Genomic DNA, 17837 nt, shown 5'->3' with positions numbered 1-17837 from the left:
CTTTTTTCAACAGCCCCTGTTATGCAGGAGGGCCCTGCAGGAGGCCTGACCTTTGCCTCTGGGACAGCCACAACCAGGACAAGAGGGACATGAAATGCTGGAAAAAGAGGGTCCAGGGTCTGTGCGTCCATTTGGGGAGGCGAAGGCTGGGAAGGGACCTCCTGGCACTGCATTATTGTCCCAGGGAGAAGCAGCCCAGGAGGGATTTGTGGCCCTGAGGTGCCAGCAGCTTTGTAGCGGCACCGTGGGGTAGCAGGCACGCAGCCTGGCACCCGCCACGCCTGCTCAGGCCTCCACCCGTGCCTCGCGCCACGCCGGGGCTGGAGCTCATCACTGCCGGCGGCCACGCACCCGGAGCCGGGGGACACCGCATGCTGGGGGCTGCCCAGGAGACAGCCACGCTGTGGGAGCGGGGCCGGTTCTGCCCCTGATGGTGGGACTGGGGGGTCTGGGGCTGCTTTTTGTCAGTCAATGTTTGTGTTTGTCTGCTATATTGGGATGCGATTTCACAACTCAGCATGGTTTTTGTTAAAATAACTTCTAAAAAATCAAAACAAAATGGTAGGAATGATGTTAGCAGCACAGCCCTGGACAAAAGTCTGCTCTGGCTTCTCGCACCCTCTGTGCCTCCTGGTCCCTGGCCAGGGCTCGGTCTGGCATGGGGACAGGCAGACAGGCTCAGGGTGTCGCAGACTCGCCGCGGGGCGGTGGGGAGCGTGCAGGCAGGTCGGTCCCGTACCGATACACCAAGTCGTGGCTGGGCTCTGCTGGAGGCTTCCCAGCGGGCTCCAAGAGCAGCCCTGGTCTCTCTGCACAGAGTCAACAGCATGAGTGTTAGTGTCTGCTGAATGGGCGTTGGTTAAATGGTGCTTGGTTTGTGGTTTGCAACTGCAGAGGTTCATGCAGCAATGATAACTTTGTAATGAAGGGGAGTTCTGGGGATGAAAACTTTAGCAAGCAACCGAGGCATTGGCTTTCTGATCTCTGCAGCGAGCACATGGTTATTGCTGGGAGAGGCGTGTTTCCTAAGGAGAAACGCAGCCTGTGCACACCTCCCATCCAGCCTGCTGCTGGTAGCATGATTGCTACACGAATGTCCCCAGCAGTAGCTTGATGCTTGATTTCTTTCCTGATAAGGAGCCAAGAAGCAGGGGAGGAAGCCACACTCATTACAAATATTAAAAACTACTGCCAGAGTTGCCTACTTCCATTCTTGTTCAGACACTGTGTGTCCCGGTGCCATCTGCCCATTTGTGAACCCATGGCTCTGCTGGAGTTAATGGGACCATTTGAGTGAAATTATTTGCACATGCCTTGATGTCTGCGGAATCAGCGTGTCTCACCCAGACACCGATTTTTGCCTTGTGCTACTGCAGGGAGATGCAGGAGATCATTTATTGGTGCAGCAAGGATGTCTCTTGTTCAGCAAAGGCAAGTGCATGAGAATTGCAGATAAATGCTTGAGCTTGGTCTGGAGCAGCAGCTTGGGCTGGGTGCGGGGAGATGCACTGAGGTGCGCAGAAAAGCTGCAGAGGCTGTTTCTTCGCAGCCTGGCAGACATTAAACACCAGACATGGGCTTTGCTGTTCCCTTTAAACTCAAAGCATATGCATGGAGATAATTTCAGGACAGAGCACAATGCCATGGTTTCAGTGACTTGAAGTCAGGAATAAACTACTTAGTGGGATTTGAGAAAGGCTGTGCCATTTTCCCTCATTAGGAGAGAGAGAGAAAATGCTGCCCGGAGAATATAAAGAATAAATCTCATGTTCTGTTCCAAGATTAAGCCTTGTTCTGCAGCTCCTTTGTACCATGGCTGCATTTTACTGGCCACTTTTGTGCCCAATTACATTGAACCCTGTAATTAAACACCTCCTTTTATTAGTCCTGGGTCAGTTTGGAAAATCTCACTGCATGGGCAAGCCCACCATTTTTTCCATAAACTCAGCACAACTGCCAGGCTAGGGAGCAGCAGCCCCAGACCTGGTTCCTCATCCCTGCACCCAGTGGCAGGGTGCCCACCAGCTCCTTGGCCCCGGTGCTGCTGGGCTGGGTCCCTGGCAAGGCGCTGGCTGTGAGGATTCATCTGGCACCGTCCCCCTCTGCCTGCCCTGGAGGTGTCTGTGTCCCCACATCAAAGCCTCTTATCCCTACAACCTTTGGTGTTACACTGTCATTAAAAATCCTGTGCACGTGCTTTAAACTCTCCCTACCTCCACAGCTAATAGGGGCCTCTAAGTGGCAAAGCATGTCAGCTCCTAATTTACTCCACATTAATGCTGTGTGTTTTCTTTTGCACCTTGAGCTGGGCACAGAGCTTCCCTTCCCTTGTGTTTTTTCCAAAATGTCATGGTTCTGCTCCTTGTTAGCTTTGCTTTCCTGGCTCTCCCCTCGCATAGCTGAGTACAGTGGCCCCTGGGATCACAAGCAGGAGCTTAAACCACTCTTCCAAGTGCTAGGGCAGCTGAAATCCATTGTCACTTGCTTTCTCGTGTAGTTTTGGGCACTTTAGGTCTGCTGAATTTGATGTCAGGATTGTGGAGGCGTTTCATGACATACAAGAGATGGAGAAGGTGTTGGGGAGACATCAGTGTGCAACAGAGTTAACGTGCTGCTGGGAACCAGACCTGTCCACTTCAGTCCTGAGTCCTTCCATCCTGCAACTCTCCCCATTGCCTTCCTCCCTTGGGTGATGGAAGCCAGTAGGGTAATAGATATGAATGAAGTAGTTCCTGGTCAGCCCCCGATTCAGCTAACTTTTCCAAGACCAGGCTGTGGTAGCTGAAACCCACTGGCATACATTTTTCTGCTATCATTGCAAAGGCTCGTTCCTGCTGTGATGCCAGAGTTCTTTGTAATTTATTCTGAGACAACATTACAGGATATTATTAACATGCAAAAATGCTGTTCAAATTATTAGAAGGGGATTAGGTTTTTATGGGAAGACCACAAACGTCTCTCATGCAGCAATCTTGTAGAGCACTGGGAGTCCAGAGGTGTACCTGCTCACTCCCTCTCCTGCAGCAGCTTTTGCCTGCGCAGCTCCTGGGGACAAGGAGCTGCTCTGGCCCTGCCCTGTGATGGTGGGATGGACTGGGATCCACAGCACTGAAGCTTTGTGTCTGTGGTGGGACAAGCAGGTCTACGATGCTGGCCCCCCAGCCCCTCCATCCTGGCTGCCCCTTCACAGGAGGGATTGGATGGGAAAGGCAGTGCTAGGATTTCTCTTGTATTGACACACTCTTTGGTGTAGGAGGGATACTAGCCAAGCCCTTGAGGTAGCTATTTTTTATTAATTTCAAACCTCTTTCTACCCTGAGAGTCAGCAAGTGCTATTTAAACTGACACCCTGCAGAAAACACAGCTTGGGCGCTTGATGTCCCTGTCTCACCCTGAGTCAGAGGAGGTGAAATACCCTCATCACCTGCATAGAGCAGGTGCGTTGGGGTATGCTTCCGAGATGGGGGAGTCATAGTTTGTCTCCCCAGCATTTGAATGGAGACCTCCCGCCACCCATCCCCAGCCATCACACGGCCGCTGCAGTTTTACTGTGAGGCTGCATTTTGGCAGGAGAGAGGATCCTGACTGCTGAGAGATCAAAAGACCCCGTCCCGTGAAAATCCGTTCCTGCTGACATAAATGGAGGTCGAGAGTGCTCGCTGTTGGCAGGACTGGCTCATATGTGCGCGTATTTTATTGGCACGGTGGATTGAAATGTCAAGGAGTCAAGGATGTGAGGCTGCCGGGGCTCACAGTATTTTCCTTGAAGGAGCACCATGGCCAGGGCCTGATGGAAACGGGGGCTCCTCAATGCCAGATGCGGGATGCACACGTGGCACTGGGGTGGGTTGTGGTGCTGGGGGCTGCCAGGGCTGGGAGAAGCACCGTTATCGCTGCTCTGCAGATGGGGGAACCGAAGCACTTGCTGGAGCCCATGAGCAACTTGTCCAGAGTCCTTGGGGAAGGCTGCGGTGGAGCTGCGAATTGAACCCAGACATCTTGCTTCCCCCGCCAATGCCTTCTCCCAGAGCCCACGCTTCCTGCCAGTGATGGCCCTCTGTTCAGTTTTAGGAGAAAATGTAAAAATATTCTCCAAAACCACACGATCTCTTCCAGTTTTGGAGGTTCAGGCAGTCCCTTCAGCCAGACACAGAACGGCTCAGACCCGAGGAAACAGCTGAGGTTGCGTTTCACAGATAAGATCCCCCCTCTCCCCGCAGAGCTGGCTGCTCATGCTAGACTGAAAGCCACTACCATGTTGTCTGGACAAGTTCTCCATTTCTCTCGGCTCCAGCCCTAACCTGCTGCTGAACTGCTTCACTTCCCAGCCCGTGGCCTCGGCTGGGGTGGGAGCCTGCTGGTGGTGTCAGACAGCTGACCCCGGCAGACAGGCACCTCCTGGTTGCATACAAACTTTTATAAGAAACTTCTGCAAAAATGAGCTCATGTAGCACGAGGCTTGCAGGGCTGGGGGGTTGGAGGGCAGGCGTGGTTCCCTTCCCAGGCCCAGGCAGGCGTGGTTCCCTTGCCGGCATGCTGGAGATGGATGAGCAGCAAAAAGGACTCAACAACATTCTCTACATAACATTGCATTTGATTTGTCAGAGTTCATAGCCAGAAACCAGAGAAGTACCTTCCATGTAGTTTTTAGCCTGTGACCAATTCCTTAAAGTCCAGGGGATTTGTTCTCTGCCTACATGGATGCTAAAGTGCAAGGTGAATTCACAGTCTGAGCCCTCTTTGGGGTTTTCTGTAGCTACTCTACCACTATGAGACTTACCATCCAGGGATGCTGGTTGCCAATGAGAGTCTTTACAGAACGGCAAATATGACAAGAGAACGTTTGCACCGGAAAAAATAATCCGAGGAAGGAGCAGAAGCAACCCTAACCCAGACTCCATCTAGTCAAAGCTGCCTGACCGCAGCTCTGCTGTGACATCGTGGTGATAGTGCATCGCTGAGAGTTATTCATAGAAGTGAAACTAGTGAATAATTGCAAAAAGCAAACCAGCCTGGAAAAAAATGGTGTGGGCCCAAAGGACAACTTGCAACTGGAAACAGAGGCCAGTTTTCTCAGAATTACTTTACCATAGGTTGGTCACTGACAGCAGTTTGAGGTTGCTCTGTGTCACTGGTGGAGAACCTTTACTGTTTCTCTGGCTGATTGCCATGGAATCTGGCAGATAAGGCACAAGTCAGGGATCAGTCCCACGGGAATGTTACACAACTTGTAAAGGAAAAGCTGGTCCTAGCCTGGGACCTTGTTTTCTGGGGGGGGGGGGGGGGGGGGGAAGCCAATAAGTTGCATTGACAGAAGTGTCCAGGGTGCAATTACAGCCCTGGCATTGCAAAAGGGATGCAAGCCAGCCTGAATCTCATTCGTATCATCTGCCTTGAGCTATAAGGTAGTTATAGCTGTGTTTGCCAGCGATTTCATGGCTTAATTTGTAACTGGTGTGATCCTCAGGGAATGGCTGTTGAGTCCCATTGACAGGGCTACACACAGCATCTCCTCGCGTGCTCTGATGTGTCCCCAGAGGCAACTTTACTCTCCAGTGTGAGTTTTGGGGTGGGATGGGCCCCATGGCCTCAGCACCCCGTGGGAGGAGACCTTGCCAGCACTACTGGTCCCCAGAAATTCCGGGGTTCTGGGCAAGCTGCTTGAGTCACAGCCCATGTGAGGTGGACCTGGGGCAATGACCGAATGCAGAGACCTGGGATCTGCCCACAGGGCTCGGCCGGCAGCCACTGCTGGCTGTTTGCTCATGTTTGTTCCCGTTGCAATGCTGATGTTCTGCAGGGAAGTTAAATGGTTGAGGTGTGTTTGCACTTGCCTATAAAACTGGTTTTGTTGAGATGTGGCACTAAGAGGCTCTATTAGACCTGAAAAGGAAACTGGAGCTCCAGCTGGTGCCAGTTCCAGCTGCAAGATGCTGTCAGTCCCCTCCTGCCCTCACCAGGCAGACAAGCACCTGTTTCTGTCCCTGCCTCCAAGGCGTAGTTGCGGCCATTGCAGCAATATCTAAATCTACGGCCACAGTTTGCTACAAGCCCGGTGCCTTTCACAGCGATATTAGGTGAGAGTGGGAGAACATGAGCACTTCCCAGCGTTCACTTTCTCTCTGTTCGTGTTTGACTTCCCCAAATGCGCGGCTCCAGCTGCTGGAGCACAGCGCAGCAGTGTTCAGGGCACTGCGAACACTTCACCCAGCTGGCACGCAGGCACACAGCCTGGCCGCTGCTTTGGTGTGCATGAATGACCCTTCCCAGAGGCTCCGTGTGCAAATCTCAGCCTGCCACAGGAGTACTGTGCACCCATTTGATACCCGGCATCACAGCAACATTTGGGGCCAGACTCATGGGAGCCTCACTGAAAAATGTTCTTTGGGAAACATCATTACACATTGAGTCACCACATGGAGATAAGTGATGGGGCAGGTTTGCCAAAGCACGGCTACTTTCTGAGACAAGAAAGTGCCTTCCAGAGCCTGTTTGTGTTGTGGGAGAGCTGCTTTGCCTGGCACGTGCAGCAGGGTTTCCCTGCACACTGCAGCTGTGTGGGTGCAGGGCTGCCAGCGCCCCAGCCCTTGGCCTGGGAGCCCTTCCGTGACAGCAGCTCCTCGGAGCGCCTCTCCTCGAGCTTAGAAATCATACTGTGTTTTTTTACATCGACCCCGTTGTACTTTTCTTGTCGTCATGTGCCTTTCAGTTCCTCTTTCCACCATCCAGACATTTCCCCTTTTTCTTTCCTTTGGAATTTTTTTTTTATTTCTCCCCATGTCGCATTTTGAGTTTTGAAGAGTCTGGCACCAGCCCAGGCTCTGGCAGCACCTGAGGCCTTGTGCACGGCTGTGGCCTGGGCAGTGCCTGGGGCCCGGAGGCTGGAGGCTGCTCCCTTCTCTCCTGGTTTGGGCTGCCTAGGCTCTGAGAGAGGTCCATGCCACATCCCAGGTGCCCTGCGAAAAACTCGGCAGGACTTCAGCCACCTGCCTGCCAACGTGGGAGCGGGCACCGCGGGGGTGTCTCTGTGAAAGATGAGTCCTCACCCCTATAGGGTCTGGCAAGAGGCATTGTACCCCTCTAGACTCCTCAGAAACCCCCAAAGAGACAGAAACTCCACAAACCTTAATAACTCAGAAAAAAAAAGCGCTGTGTTTCCAGTTGTTATCCACCTTGGGCATTTTTTTGGAGGAGATGGGATGTCCTTAGGTGCTCCATAACCTTTGCATGAATAGTTCCTTTTCTCTGCATAAACACGTTCTTAAAGGAGCATCAGGCTTTCATTCTCCACTTACTTCAACCATCGTACTTCTCTGTTCACTTGTTTAAATCAAGCATAAAGCTCTAACTGTTCTTTGAATATTTATGACTAGTTTTTATCTCATGCCATGCATACAAAACATACTTGATTTCTTTCCTAAAAGTTTTTTCAAGTGCAAAGTTTTAAAAACATGTGGCTTTTATTGCAGGCAGGAATGAATAACAGCATTCCACCAGTAACCACATTAAATGGAACAGTAATATTCATATGCGTAAGGGCAAAAGCTGCCTTGTTTCCTATTTGCAGTTGAACTCTGAAATTAATTAAGAACTAAAAGGATCTGACAGTCATTAGGATCTTTTAAAAAGGAGTGGAAGTGGCAGATGGGACCCATGCTCCAAAAAGCTCGGCTGTGCTATCAATAGCACAGAGGATGTAAGCCCTGAATATGCTCTTAATTGTTGCCGTTGTGAGGAGAGGAGAATCACAGTGCTGAACAATGAAGAATGGCACTTTCGTGACTTCAGAACCACAGGATTCACGTCAATAGCACTCGTGCTCCTAAGTCACTTTGCAGCTTTTGAAAATCTCCTCCCATCATGCTGCACAGAGTACAGGACACCCGCAAAAGTCTGGTGCCAGGGGAGCCGTGCGTTCTGGCTCTCATTGCATGCGGTGTGTAGTGCTGAGAATACCTCAGGAGCAGCGGCATTGCCCGTGATTCACCCCAGTGCGTGCCCCTGGGGCTCAGTTCTCTGGTTCCTGAGTGGTCAAGGATGCGTGTGTGGGTGCACATGCATGTGGAGAGTCTTCCTGGGGATGCTGATTTAAGTAAGGACTGGTATATAATGCGCTGGTGTAAAATGGGGAGAAATGGGAGGACAGGCAAGCCCCAAAGTTGTAAGGAGAGAATGCAACCACTCCTCCAACTGTGGCCTTTCTAGTCCTTCAAATGGTGAAAGAAACCTGGCCCCAGGCAGCCAGGTAGGAATCTCATGTTGATTTTCCTGGGTGGCAGCATTTCATGCCAGGATCCAACACTTTTGCTGGAGTCTTCCTCCTGCTCTGGCTGCTCCATGCAAGGATCCTGGACACCAGGCTCCAGAGCTGCTTATGAAGACAGTGAGGTGGAGCTGGGCAACTGTGGCTCCCATGGGGTTAATGGATGCCCTGGCTCAAATATTGATGTCAAATTGCAGCTCTTGCCTTGTGAGCGGGTGCTGACATAGGTTTTCCTCCCTTCTCTATGGGTGTCACCCAGCCCCGGGGCATACTGGCCACAGAGCAGTGTCTGGTGCAGCGCTGCTGGAGTCACCAGCAGGACAGTCTCACAGCAGGTCCCTCGCCCAAGTACAGGCTTCCCAGTGAGTTATGTCTGGGGCAGGCACTGTTTTTTGCGCGCGCGCACACACACACACACACACACACACCAGTTTCCCCATATTTCTTCCCTTGAGTGCCACAACTTCCCTCCTGCAGGAGCCTCTGACTGCGGCTCACATAATTGCCTCGTGAGAGCCTGTTTTGTCTGTGACACTCAGGGGTTAAAAATTGTCACCGTCATGCACCCCATTGGACCTAGCATCTGTTGTTTGATTTATGAATGAATAGCACGCTCCCTCCCTGCATGCTGCTCTCAGATCCCCTTCCCTTAACTACAAAATAGATCCAGACACCCGCATGGCCCTACTGAGCACTGTGCTCCTGAGACAGAGTTTGTGATGAATTTTTAATAGAAAGCTTCCTATAAGCCTCTGCACTTACTTCCTTGCTGTTGAAGCAAGTGGCTCTGCTGCTAAATAACAGCTCAAATGAATTAAAAACTACAGAGGAGACTGTAAGGGAACTAATCCCAGCAAGTAATGATTTAAAGAGCTGCTGACCTCCCTGCAAATGTGAACAGTAGCTTCAAAGTATTTGAAAAGAGGCCCATGCAAATCCGTGGTCTTATACCACATTAACCTTCCCTGGAGTGAGCAGGGGATGGAGGAATACTCCCCACGTGTCGATATTTCCTGGTTTGCAGAGGAACAGAGTGGTGTGCGCTTCGTTCCTCTCTCTCCATTTCCAGCGCAGCTTCCAGGGCAGTTGCTGTCCCGTTTGGCTCTGTGCTGCAAAGGGAAAGGGCAGGGGCTGGCAGCTGAAAGCCTGGTGTTTCACTCGGACGTGAGTGCCTAACTTTACCCTCCATCACCTGGAGGAGGAGCCCCTCTTTGAGACTGAGGGATAATACAAACGAAAGATAATTCCTGTCAGGCTCAGAGCTTGCTGGTGCCAAGGGTCCCTGTAGCTCTGGGACATGTTTTCTTGCTTGAACACCTCTTTGCTGGAACAGCTGCTGAGTTGCTTTGCTGGGCTTTACATGTCTTGGGATGACCAGCCAATCTGAAGTTGGGGAAAGTCTGATTTACCACTGCTCAATGTTTTAGGTTGCATTTTGTGTTGCTGCAAGGCAGTGGCCAGCTTTGTACCTATGCAATGGGGAAGTTCAGGGCCACAAAATGATGCAACAGGTTATGGGAGTGAGCTTGCCTCCCGTTGCTCAGAAGTAAAAAAAAAAGTCAGTGTGGGGGATCAGAGGGTGCTGGTGTGAGTAGCTTTTGGGGTGGCTGCAGGGGAGGGGCGGGACATGGTATGCTTCACACCTGGAAATACCCAGCTTGGGTGACTGACTCCAGGTATTTTGGGGAGGCATTTATATGGTACCTTGAGGACACTTAGACGATGCAATTAGGTGTCCTTTTGAGCGTGTTGTTACCAGTATAAGAAGGGGTTCGAGCAATTCATGGACATCAGGGCTGCAAATGGACACTGACATAAGGCAGGAATGTGCCTCCATCATACCTGAAAGTGGAGGTAATAGCAGGAGTGTAGGCTATGGAAATCATCCAGGTTTGTGCCCTCTCTCTGAATAGCATCACCTCTCCTCACCAAAGGATGATTTGGGTTAGACGAAAAAGATTTGCATAAAGCATAATGAAAAGCAAGAGCCCCCTGGGGAGGACAGTGCTGTGTGGCCACAGTGCTTACAGAGTCCCGGTGCGGAGCAGCTCGTCAGCACACAGCAGCTGGACAAATGCGCGAGGATGGGCTGCTCCTGCCCACCAGCAGGCCCCCAGCTGGGCACTGCCAGGCCCGGGCCCGCCTGTGCTGGGGGACGCCAGCCCCTCCGAACAAGCACCCAAAACCCGTGAATGGGTTTGATGTGCTCCATGGCAGGTGCTCAGTCCCTCCCTGGCTGCAGTGAATGGATTAGATTCTCACTTTGCGGCATCTATAAACAGGAGAAGAACTTGTCACCTCTACTGGTGGGGAGCAGGCTGGGAAGAAGGGGGCCAAGGTGCTGTGTCACTGCTCATGCTCTGTAGGAATGTCAGGTTTTAGGGAGAGACACTTTAAAGGCAAGTTCCCAGCAGAACTTTAAAGAAAATAAAAAATAAAAATAAAAGACAGGACAGGCAGGAAATGTAAAGCCAGTAAACCTAGAAATGAGCATCATGCCGCGGGGAGGCAGCTCTGTCCCACCGGGACCCCCCCACACCATCCCAGCCCGGTGCTCCGTCTGAGAGCAGCCGGGCGGGGAGGGAGGGGGATGGGGGGGGCAACACGGGGGCCCCGGGGCCGCGCCTCCCTCTCCGTCGGAGAGAACCCGCGCAGCGGGGCAGAACCGAGACCGAAATCACATCGGGGGGGGTGGGGGGGGGGGGCAGCAGGACGAGGTCGGCAGCCGCGGCGGGGCTCTGCGACGCCAGAGCAGCGCCGGGCCCCCCGCCCAGCCTCGGCACGGCCCCGGTCCGGGGCGGCAGCGGCCCCGGCAGCCCCGTCGCGGCCGCCCCGTCGCGGAGCCGCCGCGCGGAGCCGCGGCGCCCACCGGCGGCCGTGCGCCCGCACTGCAGCGCTGCCCGCGCCCCGCCGCGCAGGCGTGCCGTGCCCGCCCCCTGCACAACCCCTCCGTGCCACCCCCGAGGGTACCAGGGGGACGGCGGGGATCGAGCCCCGGCCGGCCCCGCCGGGAGGCCACGACAAGCCCGGCCCGCCCGCGGCGCTGCCCAGGGCTCCGCGCCCAGCGGGGGCAGCCGCTTTCTGCGTGCGTCTCCCTCGCTGCTACACGGGGGCAAAAAATAGCAGTGAACGCGGCGGCCCCGCGGCCCGGCGAGCTTTCCCCTAAAAAGGGCAGGATCGCAGCGCCTCCGCGCAGGGAGCCGCCAGGAGACGCCCGGCACGCGGGGGTCGGCGGCCGCCCCCCCGGGCCGGCTCGGGGCCGGTGCTGTCCCCGGCACCGGTGCGGCTTCCGCGGGGCCGGAGCAGCTTCCCTCTGTGCCCCGGTTACCAACGGGGCACCGCCGCGAGGGAACCTCTGATCCTCCCTCCTCTGTCCCTGTTAAATGATGTCTTTGTTCGCTTATTTTGACACACGCAGATTTTGTCTTTCGGTCGTGTCCCCGGCTCGGCTCTTGCCGGCAGCGGAAGGGGAGCCCGGCCCGGGCTCCTCCGCGCCCTGCGGCTTGCGGGGGAAAATGTTTCGGCAGTTCGAGGCGGAATTCGTCAAAATAAGAATTTTCTTTCTTTTAGTTTTAAGGGAAACCGTGTTGCTCGCAGCGCGGAGCCGGGCCGGCTGCGCTCCGCCTCCAGCCCCGACGTGCGGTGCCGGCCCCGAACCTGCGGGAGGCCGCTGAGCCCCCCCGCGCCACTCGGGCCCGACCGCGGAGCGCGGAGCTCGTCCCCGCCGCGACCCAGCCGGGCCCCGGGGCAAAGCAATCCCCGCCTCGCCCCTCCGCCGCTGCCCCCCGCCCGGCCCCGGCGCGGCTCGCCTCGCGGCGCGGCGTTTCCGCGGGCAGCCGCAGAGAGCCCGACGCCTTCGTTTTGTTCCTGCAGCACCGGTCGCTTCGCCACGAGTTTTCTCGCCAACGATTCCGGCCGGGGCCGCCGGCCGTGCCCAGACCCGCAGCCCCCGCAGAACGGCCGGGGGCGCCGGGCACCGCGGGCGCCCCGGGACCGCCCGAGGCTGGGGCGGCTTCCAGCTTTGGGGGGCCGGAAAGCGGAGGCCGGGGAGCCGCGGCTTGCAGCGCGGTTTGCGGGGCGAGCCGCCCCTCGGCGCGAGCCGGCGGGGCCCAGCGGCGCGGCCTCGGCTCCCCCCGTCCCGCGGTGACCGAGCCCCGCCGGGGGTCGCGGGCGGCGGCACCGGGAGCGCTCCGCGGCGGGGAGAGGAACGGGCCTCGCTCCCTGCCGCGCCACACGGGCACGGAGGCGCCTCCGGCCCCAGCCCGGCCCCACCGCCCCCCAAAAAGCCCCGGCGGCGGCGGCGGCGAGAAGCTGCCGGGGCCCCGACGTGCACCCGGCCGGCCCGGTGGGGCGGGGCTCCGCGGGGACACGCCCGCCTCGAGGGAGACCCCGCCCCCTCGGCGGAGTCACCGCCCCTTTTCCGTGTGACCACGCCCCCGCGCCCCCCAGGAGCCGGCGGGCGGGCGGGGACGAGGCCCCTCGCGGCTGCCCCATTGGCGCGGCGCCCCGTCCTTCAGGCGCGGCCCGCCCCCCCGGGGCCGGCAGTAAATACGGTACCGGGCGGCGCGGCTGGCACTGGGGAGCTGGTTTCGGGGCCGCCCGGCGGAGGGGACCCGCCTGCAGCCGAGCGCGCCCGGCCGCGACGTGGCTGTGCCGGGGCTCCGCGCCGCCTTTCCCCGGGCGGGGCGGGCGGGACCGCAGCGAGGCCTCCGGAGACGCGCCCCGGAGCCGGGCGGGAGGAGCAGCCCCCCCGCGCCGCTCGCCCCGGGCCGCCCCGCCGAGCACGGGAATCTGCCGGGACGGAGCGAGGCGGCGCGGGCCCCGACTGCCGCTGCCCGAGCCGCCTGCGGGGAGCGCCCCCGCCGCGCCCCGCCGCCCCGCCTCGCCCCCCCGCGGGAGCCCCGCCGCAACCGAGCGGTGGGCGCCGGGCCTCGCCGGGCCCCTCTTCGTCCCCCCCGGCCGCGGCGGTTCCCTGACGCCCGCTGTTGTGATGCGTATTCCCGTAGACCCGAGCACCAGCAGGCGCTTCACACCCCCCTCCACGGCATTCCCCTGCGGTAAGATGGGAGAGAACAGCGGGGCGCTGGGGGCCGCCGCACCGGGCGCCCGGGCGCGACCCGAGGTGCGCTCCGTCGTGGATGTACTGGCCGACCACGCCGGAGAGCTGGTGCGCACCGACAGCCCCAACTTCTTGTGCTCCGTGCTGCCGTCCCACTGGAGGTGCAACAAGACCCTGCCCGTCGCCTTCAAGGTAAGCCGGGAGCTCCGGGGACGGCTGCGGGGCGCCGGGTTCCGCTATCCCCCTCCTGCCCTCCGTTCCGACCCGCTCGCCTCTCTCCCTCCGCCTCTTTCATTTTGACTCGCTCCTGACATCACCTTCACGAGAACCTCTTTTATTATTTTTAATCAAGTCTCCGCATTGCCCTGCGGTCACCGCATCTTAGATATTCCGTACAGTTAGGAGCTCTCAGGCAACTTTGAAGTTTAATGAGACTGGAGGTTAATTACCTTCCCGGGAGAGGGAGAGGGAGGCAGGGAAGGGAGATCTAATCTGCAAGAAGAAAGCGAGGAGCTGGAGCGCCGGCACCGGGTTGCGCTGCCCGGGCCCCGCGTGCCTCCCCGCGGCTCCGCTCCCGCGGGACGGGACGGGGCGGCCCGACGGGGTGCACCGGGATGGGCGGCCCCGCTGCGCGACCGGCGCTGGGGCCGGGGGAACGGGGCCAAGGCGAAAAAAGCGAAAAGAGCAGCGGGAGGAGAGGCGGGGGAATCGGGAGGGGCTGGAGAGCAGGGCCGGGCTCCGGGCAGCCCGGCGAGGCGGGGAGGTTTTTACAAACCGAGTCCCGCTGCCGTGCGCTGTCGCCGGGAGCGCGGGGCGCCGCTCCGCGGACCGGGGCCGCTTCGCTGCCCGCCGGTCGCTTCTCCCCTCGGCGGCCGCTCCGGGACCCCAGGCGCAGCCGCCCCGCGCTCGGCAGCGAGTTTCTCCCGAACCGAACAGAACAAATCCGCAAAGCCGCGGTTCGCCGGTGCCGGAGCCGTGCGGCGGACAGACCCCCGGCACGTGGAAGCCCCTCACTACTTCTTACCCCCCGTTTTAGCTCATTTTCTCCTTCCCCATCCGTTTTTTAGTGTGTGGGTTTTTTTGTTGTTGTTTTGCTGTTTGTTTTTTTTTTTTTTTTTTTTTTTTTCTTCTCGGGGACTCGGATTGCTTTTGGTTTTGGTTTATCTTTGAGGGGGCTTGAGGGGAGAGAAACCGTAGGGCAGGTTAGCTCAGACCGCAGTTAAACTCAGCCTAAAATCCTTTTGTCCTGCCCTAGGTTGTAGCCCTTGGAGATGTGCCTGATGGGACGGTGGTAACGGTGATGGCAGGGAATGATGAAAACTACTCTGCAGAGCTCCGCAATGCCTCCGCCGTGATGAAAAACCAAGTAGCAAGATTTAACGATCTCAGATTTGTTGGGAGAAGCGGCAGGGGTAGGTATCGGCCAGGAAATGGTTGGCCTTCTTATTTGGCTTTTATTTTCTCTAAGAAAAAAAGAAGTTTGTTGTACTTTAACGGCATATGTCTTGTGAGCCAATGGAGGTGGTTTTGCTGCTGCGGGCTGGGCTTGTTGGGCAGGGAGGAAACCTCCAGCACCGAAGTGGTTTTTGAGTGGGCCGTGGGCAGTGGGGCAGTTGGAGGGATGTGGCAGCATCCCCGGCTGCTCCCTGCAGAGCAGATCTAGTGGCGGCTTTGCTCCGCTCCTCCCTGGGGTTTTTCTCTGCTGAGACATCAGGCACAGATGGTGCAGGAAAAGAAACCTTGTTGTAAAACCAATGTGGTGTTGTAATGCAGCCCCTCTCAGGTGCATGGGTTTCACTCAGAAGTGCACATGCATGAACTGGTAGGCAGCCCCAGCCCAAGTACTTCTAAATTTATGGAGAGTCTTCTCAGTGAGATAAGGCAGACTGGTGACTGCTGGAGCCTGGGTCCCCTCTGCCGGTGGATGTACTTGGGGTCTGATGAGGCAATAATCTGCTTTTCTGTTAGCTGTTAAGGGGTGCAAATCAAATGTTTGAAATTCTTATTAGAAGAATAATTCCGTGCTCTGCATGGAGTAGATGCTGTGAGTAGGGTTGCAGAGAGATTCATTCAAATTGCTGTGGGCAGTACCACTGCCAGGGACGCAGGAACTGGGGCAGTTGCAGGTGTGAGTGCCTTTTGGGGAAGATGCGTTTGTTTTTCCCTATGCTTGCTGCACAGGCAACTAGAACAGAAATTTTACCTTCTGTCTCTAGAGACTGGCTCTGTTATTTATCCTTAAACTGATCACAGTACTGGCTTTTTGGAAACAAATCATCAAAGAAATTAGTCCTTGCTATCTGAGAAAAGCAGAACAAATCCCATGAAAATACTGAGAGCCAGTGGGTGTTGAGAGGAGATCCCAGTGTGCCCTTCACTTCTGCACAATTCCTCACAGCCGCATTTCACCTGAATTTCAAGTAATATAAATAGAATTTCAGCATTTCATCACCAATAAACACTACGGACTAAACCACTTAATTGTTAATTTAAATAATAATTAAAAAAAACTATTTTAAATGGACATATGATAGCACTTTCTCAGTCTTTGAATGTACACACACAGTGTCAAATGTATTTTGACTTCTCTGCATTAATTAAAAGCAGTGATGTTAGGAATTATTTGCATGTAATAACTGTTTACTTGTTCCTCTTTATGAAACTTGAATAGTTTACATTCTTTCATACATTTCCTTTTTCCTGTTGGCTCCTTCTCCAAATTGCAGTTTCTTTAAAACTCTCCACTTAACTGGTTGCAGGTTGATGGATGGAAAATGTTTTTCTTTTATGAATTAAGCTTTCATTTCTGTAATCAATTATTCTCTTAGGCTCTTTTCTTTGTTTTTTCATTCTCCTTACACAAATTTCCAAACTGAATGCAACCCAATCTCAACTTGACTCTTGAATTCATTATTAACTTTCCTCCTCTGCAATCCCGAGCTCTGAATTAACAGTAGTTTACAGTCTACTGAAAGTGGCTGGGTGAATTGTCTCCTTCCTCCAGCAGAGTCCTGGTAAATGCTCATTACAGCAGTGGAAACACCTCTGTTGCATCTAGCAGGCTTTGGAGCCAGCAAGAAGTTTTAACTCAAGTGCGGATTTCTTTACCTATTCTTACGGGATGAGGCTTTGTAGTGTCTGCACAGACCTAACTCCAGCAAGGCTCCCTGGTGCTGTGTGAAAGAGGCACAGTGGCGTTTTTTTTTTTTGCAGCTTGAAGCGTGTGCTTAGTTCTCTGTGCATGGCTGTGCTTTCTCAGCAAGGGGCTACTTGAGGCATATTTAGTGCTAAAAATCGTTTAAACTGAATTTTTAATCTTAATCTTAATGTCCAGTGTTGGTTTTGTTAATTCTGGTGGAAATCTGAATTTGCTGCAGAACATTTTGTTGGAACAGAGTTCTGTGTGTGTAAAGTTTGTGTAAATACGTTGTGTGTAGATGTGTGCTTGTAAACACGCACAGCCTGTGTCCACCGACTAACAGCAAGTCAATGTGCCTGAGCTGCAGGAGAATCACAACCAGCGAGGCTCTTGTTTTGAAAACAGGAGCTGAAGTGGTTCAGAGCCGGCCACTTCTGTTCCTATCGTGTGGGTCACCCAGCACCGTGAGCCGCCCGGGGGCAGGGGAAAAAGCAGGTTCTTACCTCCCCCTCTCCAAAATTACCATCCCCCTGTGCAGGACGAAGGGAGGGGAAAAGGGCCGGGTCCCCGGCTTCGCTCGAATAAAGATTTCTGCTCATATTTCAGCATATAAAATGAAAGCCAAGGGCAAGGGGATGCTGCAGTGTGCGCTGCTCTCCCGGCCAGGGAACATCCCCACGGAGCATCTCTCGGAGCTGCCCGGACCCCCCGAGGGAGCCGGGCTCCTTCTCGAGCCGCCGGCGAGCGGCTGCTGCCGCCCAGGCGCTGGGGCCGGGGAGCGGTGGGAATGAGAAACCACAGCCCGGCTTCCCGAGAAGGCGGGAAATGAGTAAAAATGGTGCTGAGTAATAATCGTCATTTTCAACTCATGGGAGGATTTTTGAGAGCTGTTAGAGACGCAAAATGTCACGGCCGGCTCGGCTCTGCAGCCGTGCTCCCTGCGCAGAGGTGTTTGTATCTGCGGGGAGCAGGGAGTGAAACCGAAAGGCAGGGGAATTGTCGCTTGGAAAAGAACAATAATTAAAATTAAAAAAATAAATAAAAATCACACCTAGTGGGAAGTAGCAGTGCTGAGCACGGAGCTGCGAGCTCCGCTCAGCCCTCGCTGCGTGCCCGGGGTGCTCCCCGCGCTGCGCTCCCACGCGAACAAAAGGGCTCCCTCCCGTTGCCTTCCTTCCCGTGAAATAGCTTCCTAAATAATTTCTTCTAATAATCCTCATCTGTGCACTCGGTTTCTGCAGGCATTTTGCTAACAACTACTCTGCTTGTGTCGGCCGTTTTTGTGTGAACGCAGTCCCCGGGAGCCTCCGCGCTCTGCAGGCTGTGGCAGTGTGGCTCTTTGGTGCAGGTCGGCAGCCGGGCTGCTTCCTTGGGGG

At 55.5% G+C, this 17837-nt stretch overlaps 1 protein-coding gene across 3 annotated transcripts in view; it reads left to right on the top strand.

Moving 5' to 3' along the window:
* RUNX3 (RUNX family transcription factor 3) overlaps positions 1-17837 on the top strand; it is a 59199-nt gene that overhangs the window by 6981 nt on the left and 34381 nt on the right. The window contains exons 2-3 of one of the 3 annotated variants that reach the window (XM_068657774.1): positions 13270-13514; positions 14578-14734. In XM_068657774.1, coding sequence (XP_068513875.1) covers positions 13270-13514; positions 14578-14734 — 402 coding nt within the window. Of the gene's footprint in view, positions 1-12838; positions 13515-14577; positions 14735-17837 lie in introns of those variants that run through there. The other 2 variants (XM_068657773.1, XM_068657772.1) reach the window with 2 other exon arrangements.

The sequence above is a fragment of the Anas acuta genome, chromosome 21 (genome assembly GCF_963932015.1).
Source record: "Anas acuta chromosome 21, bAnaAcu1.1, whole genome shotgun sequence".
NCBI classification, from domain to species: domain Eukaryota; kingdom Metazoa; phylum Chordata; class Aves; order Anseriformes; family Anatidae; genus Anas; species Anas acuta.
This window is presented reverse-complemented; position numbering and strand designations above follow the sequence as displayed.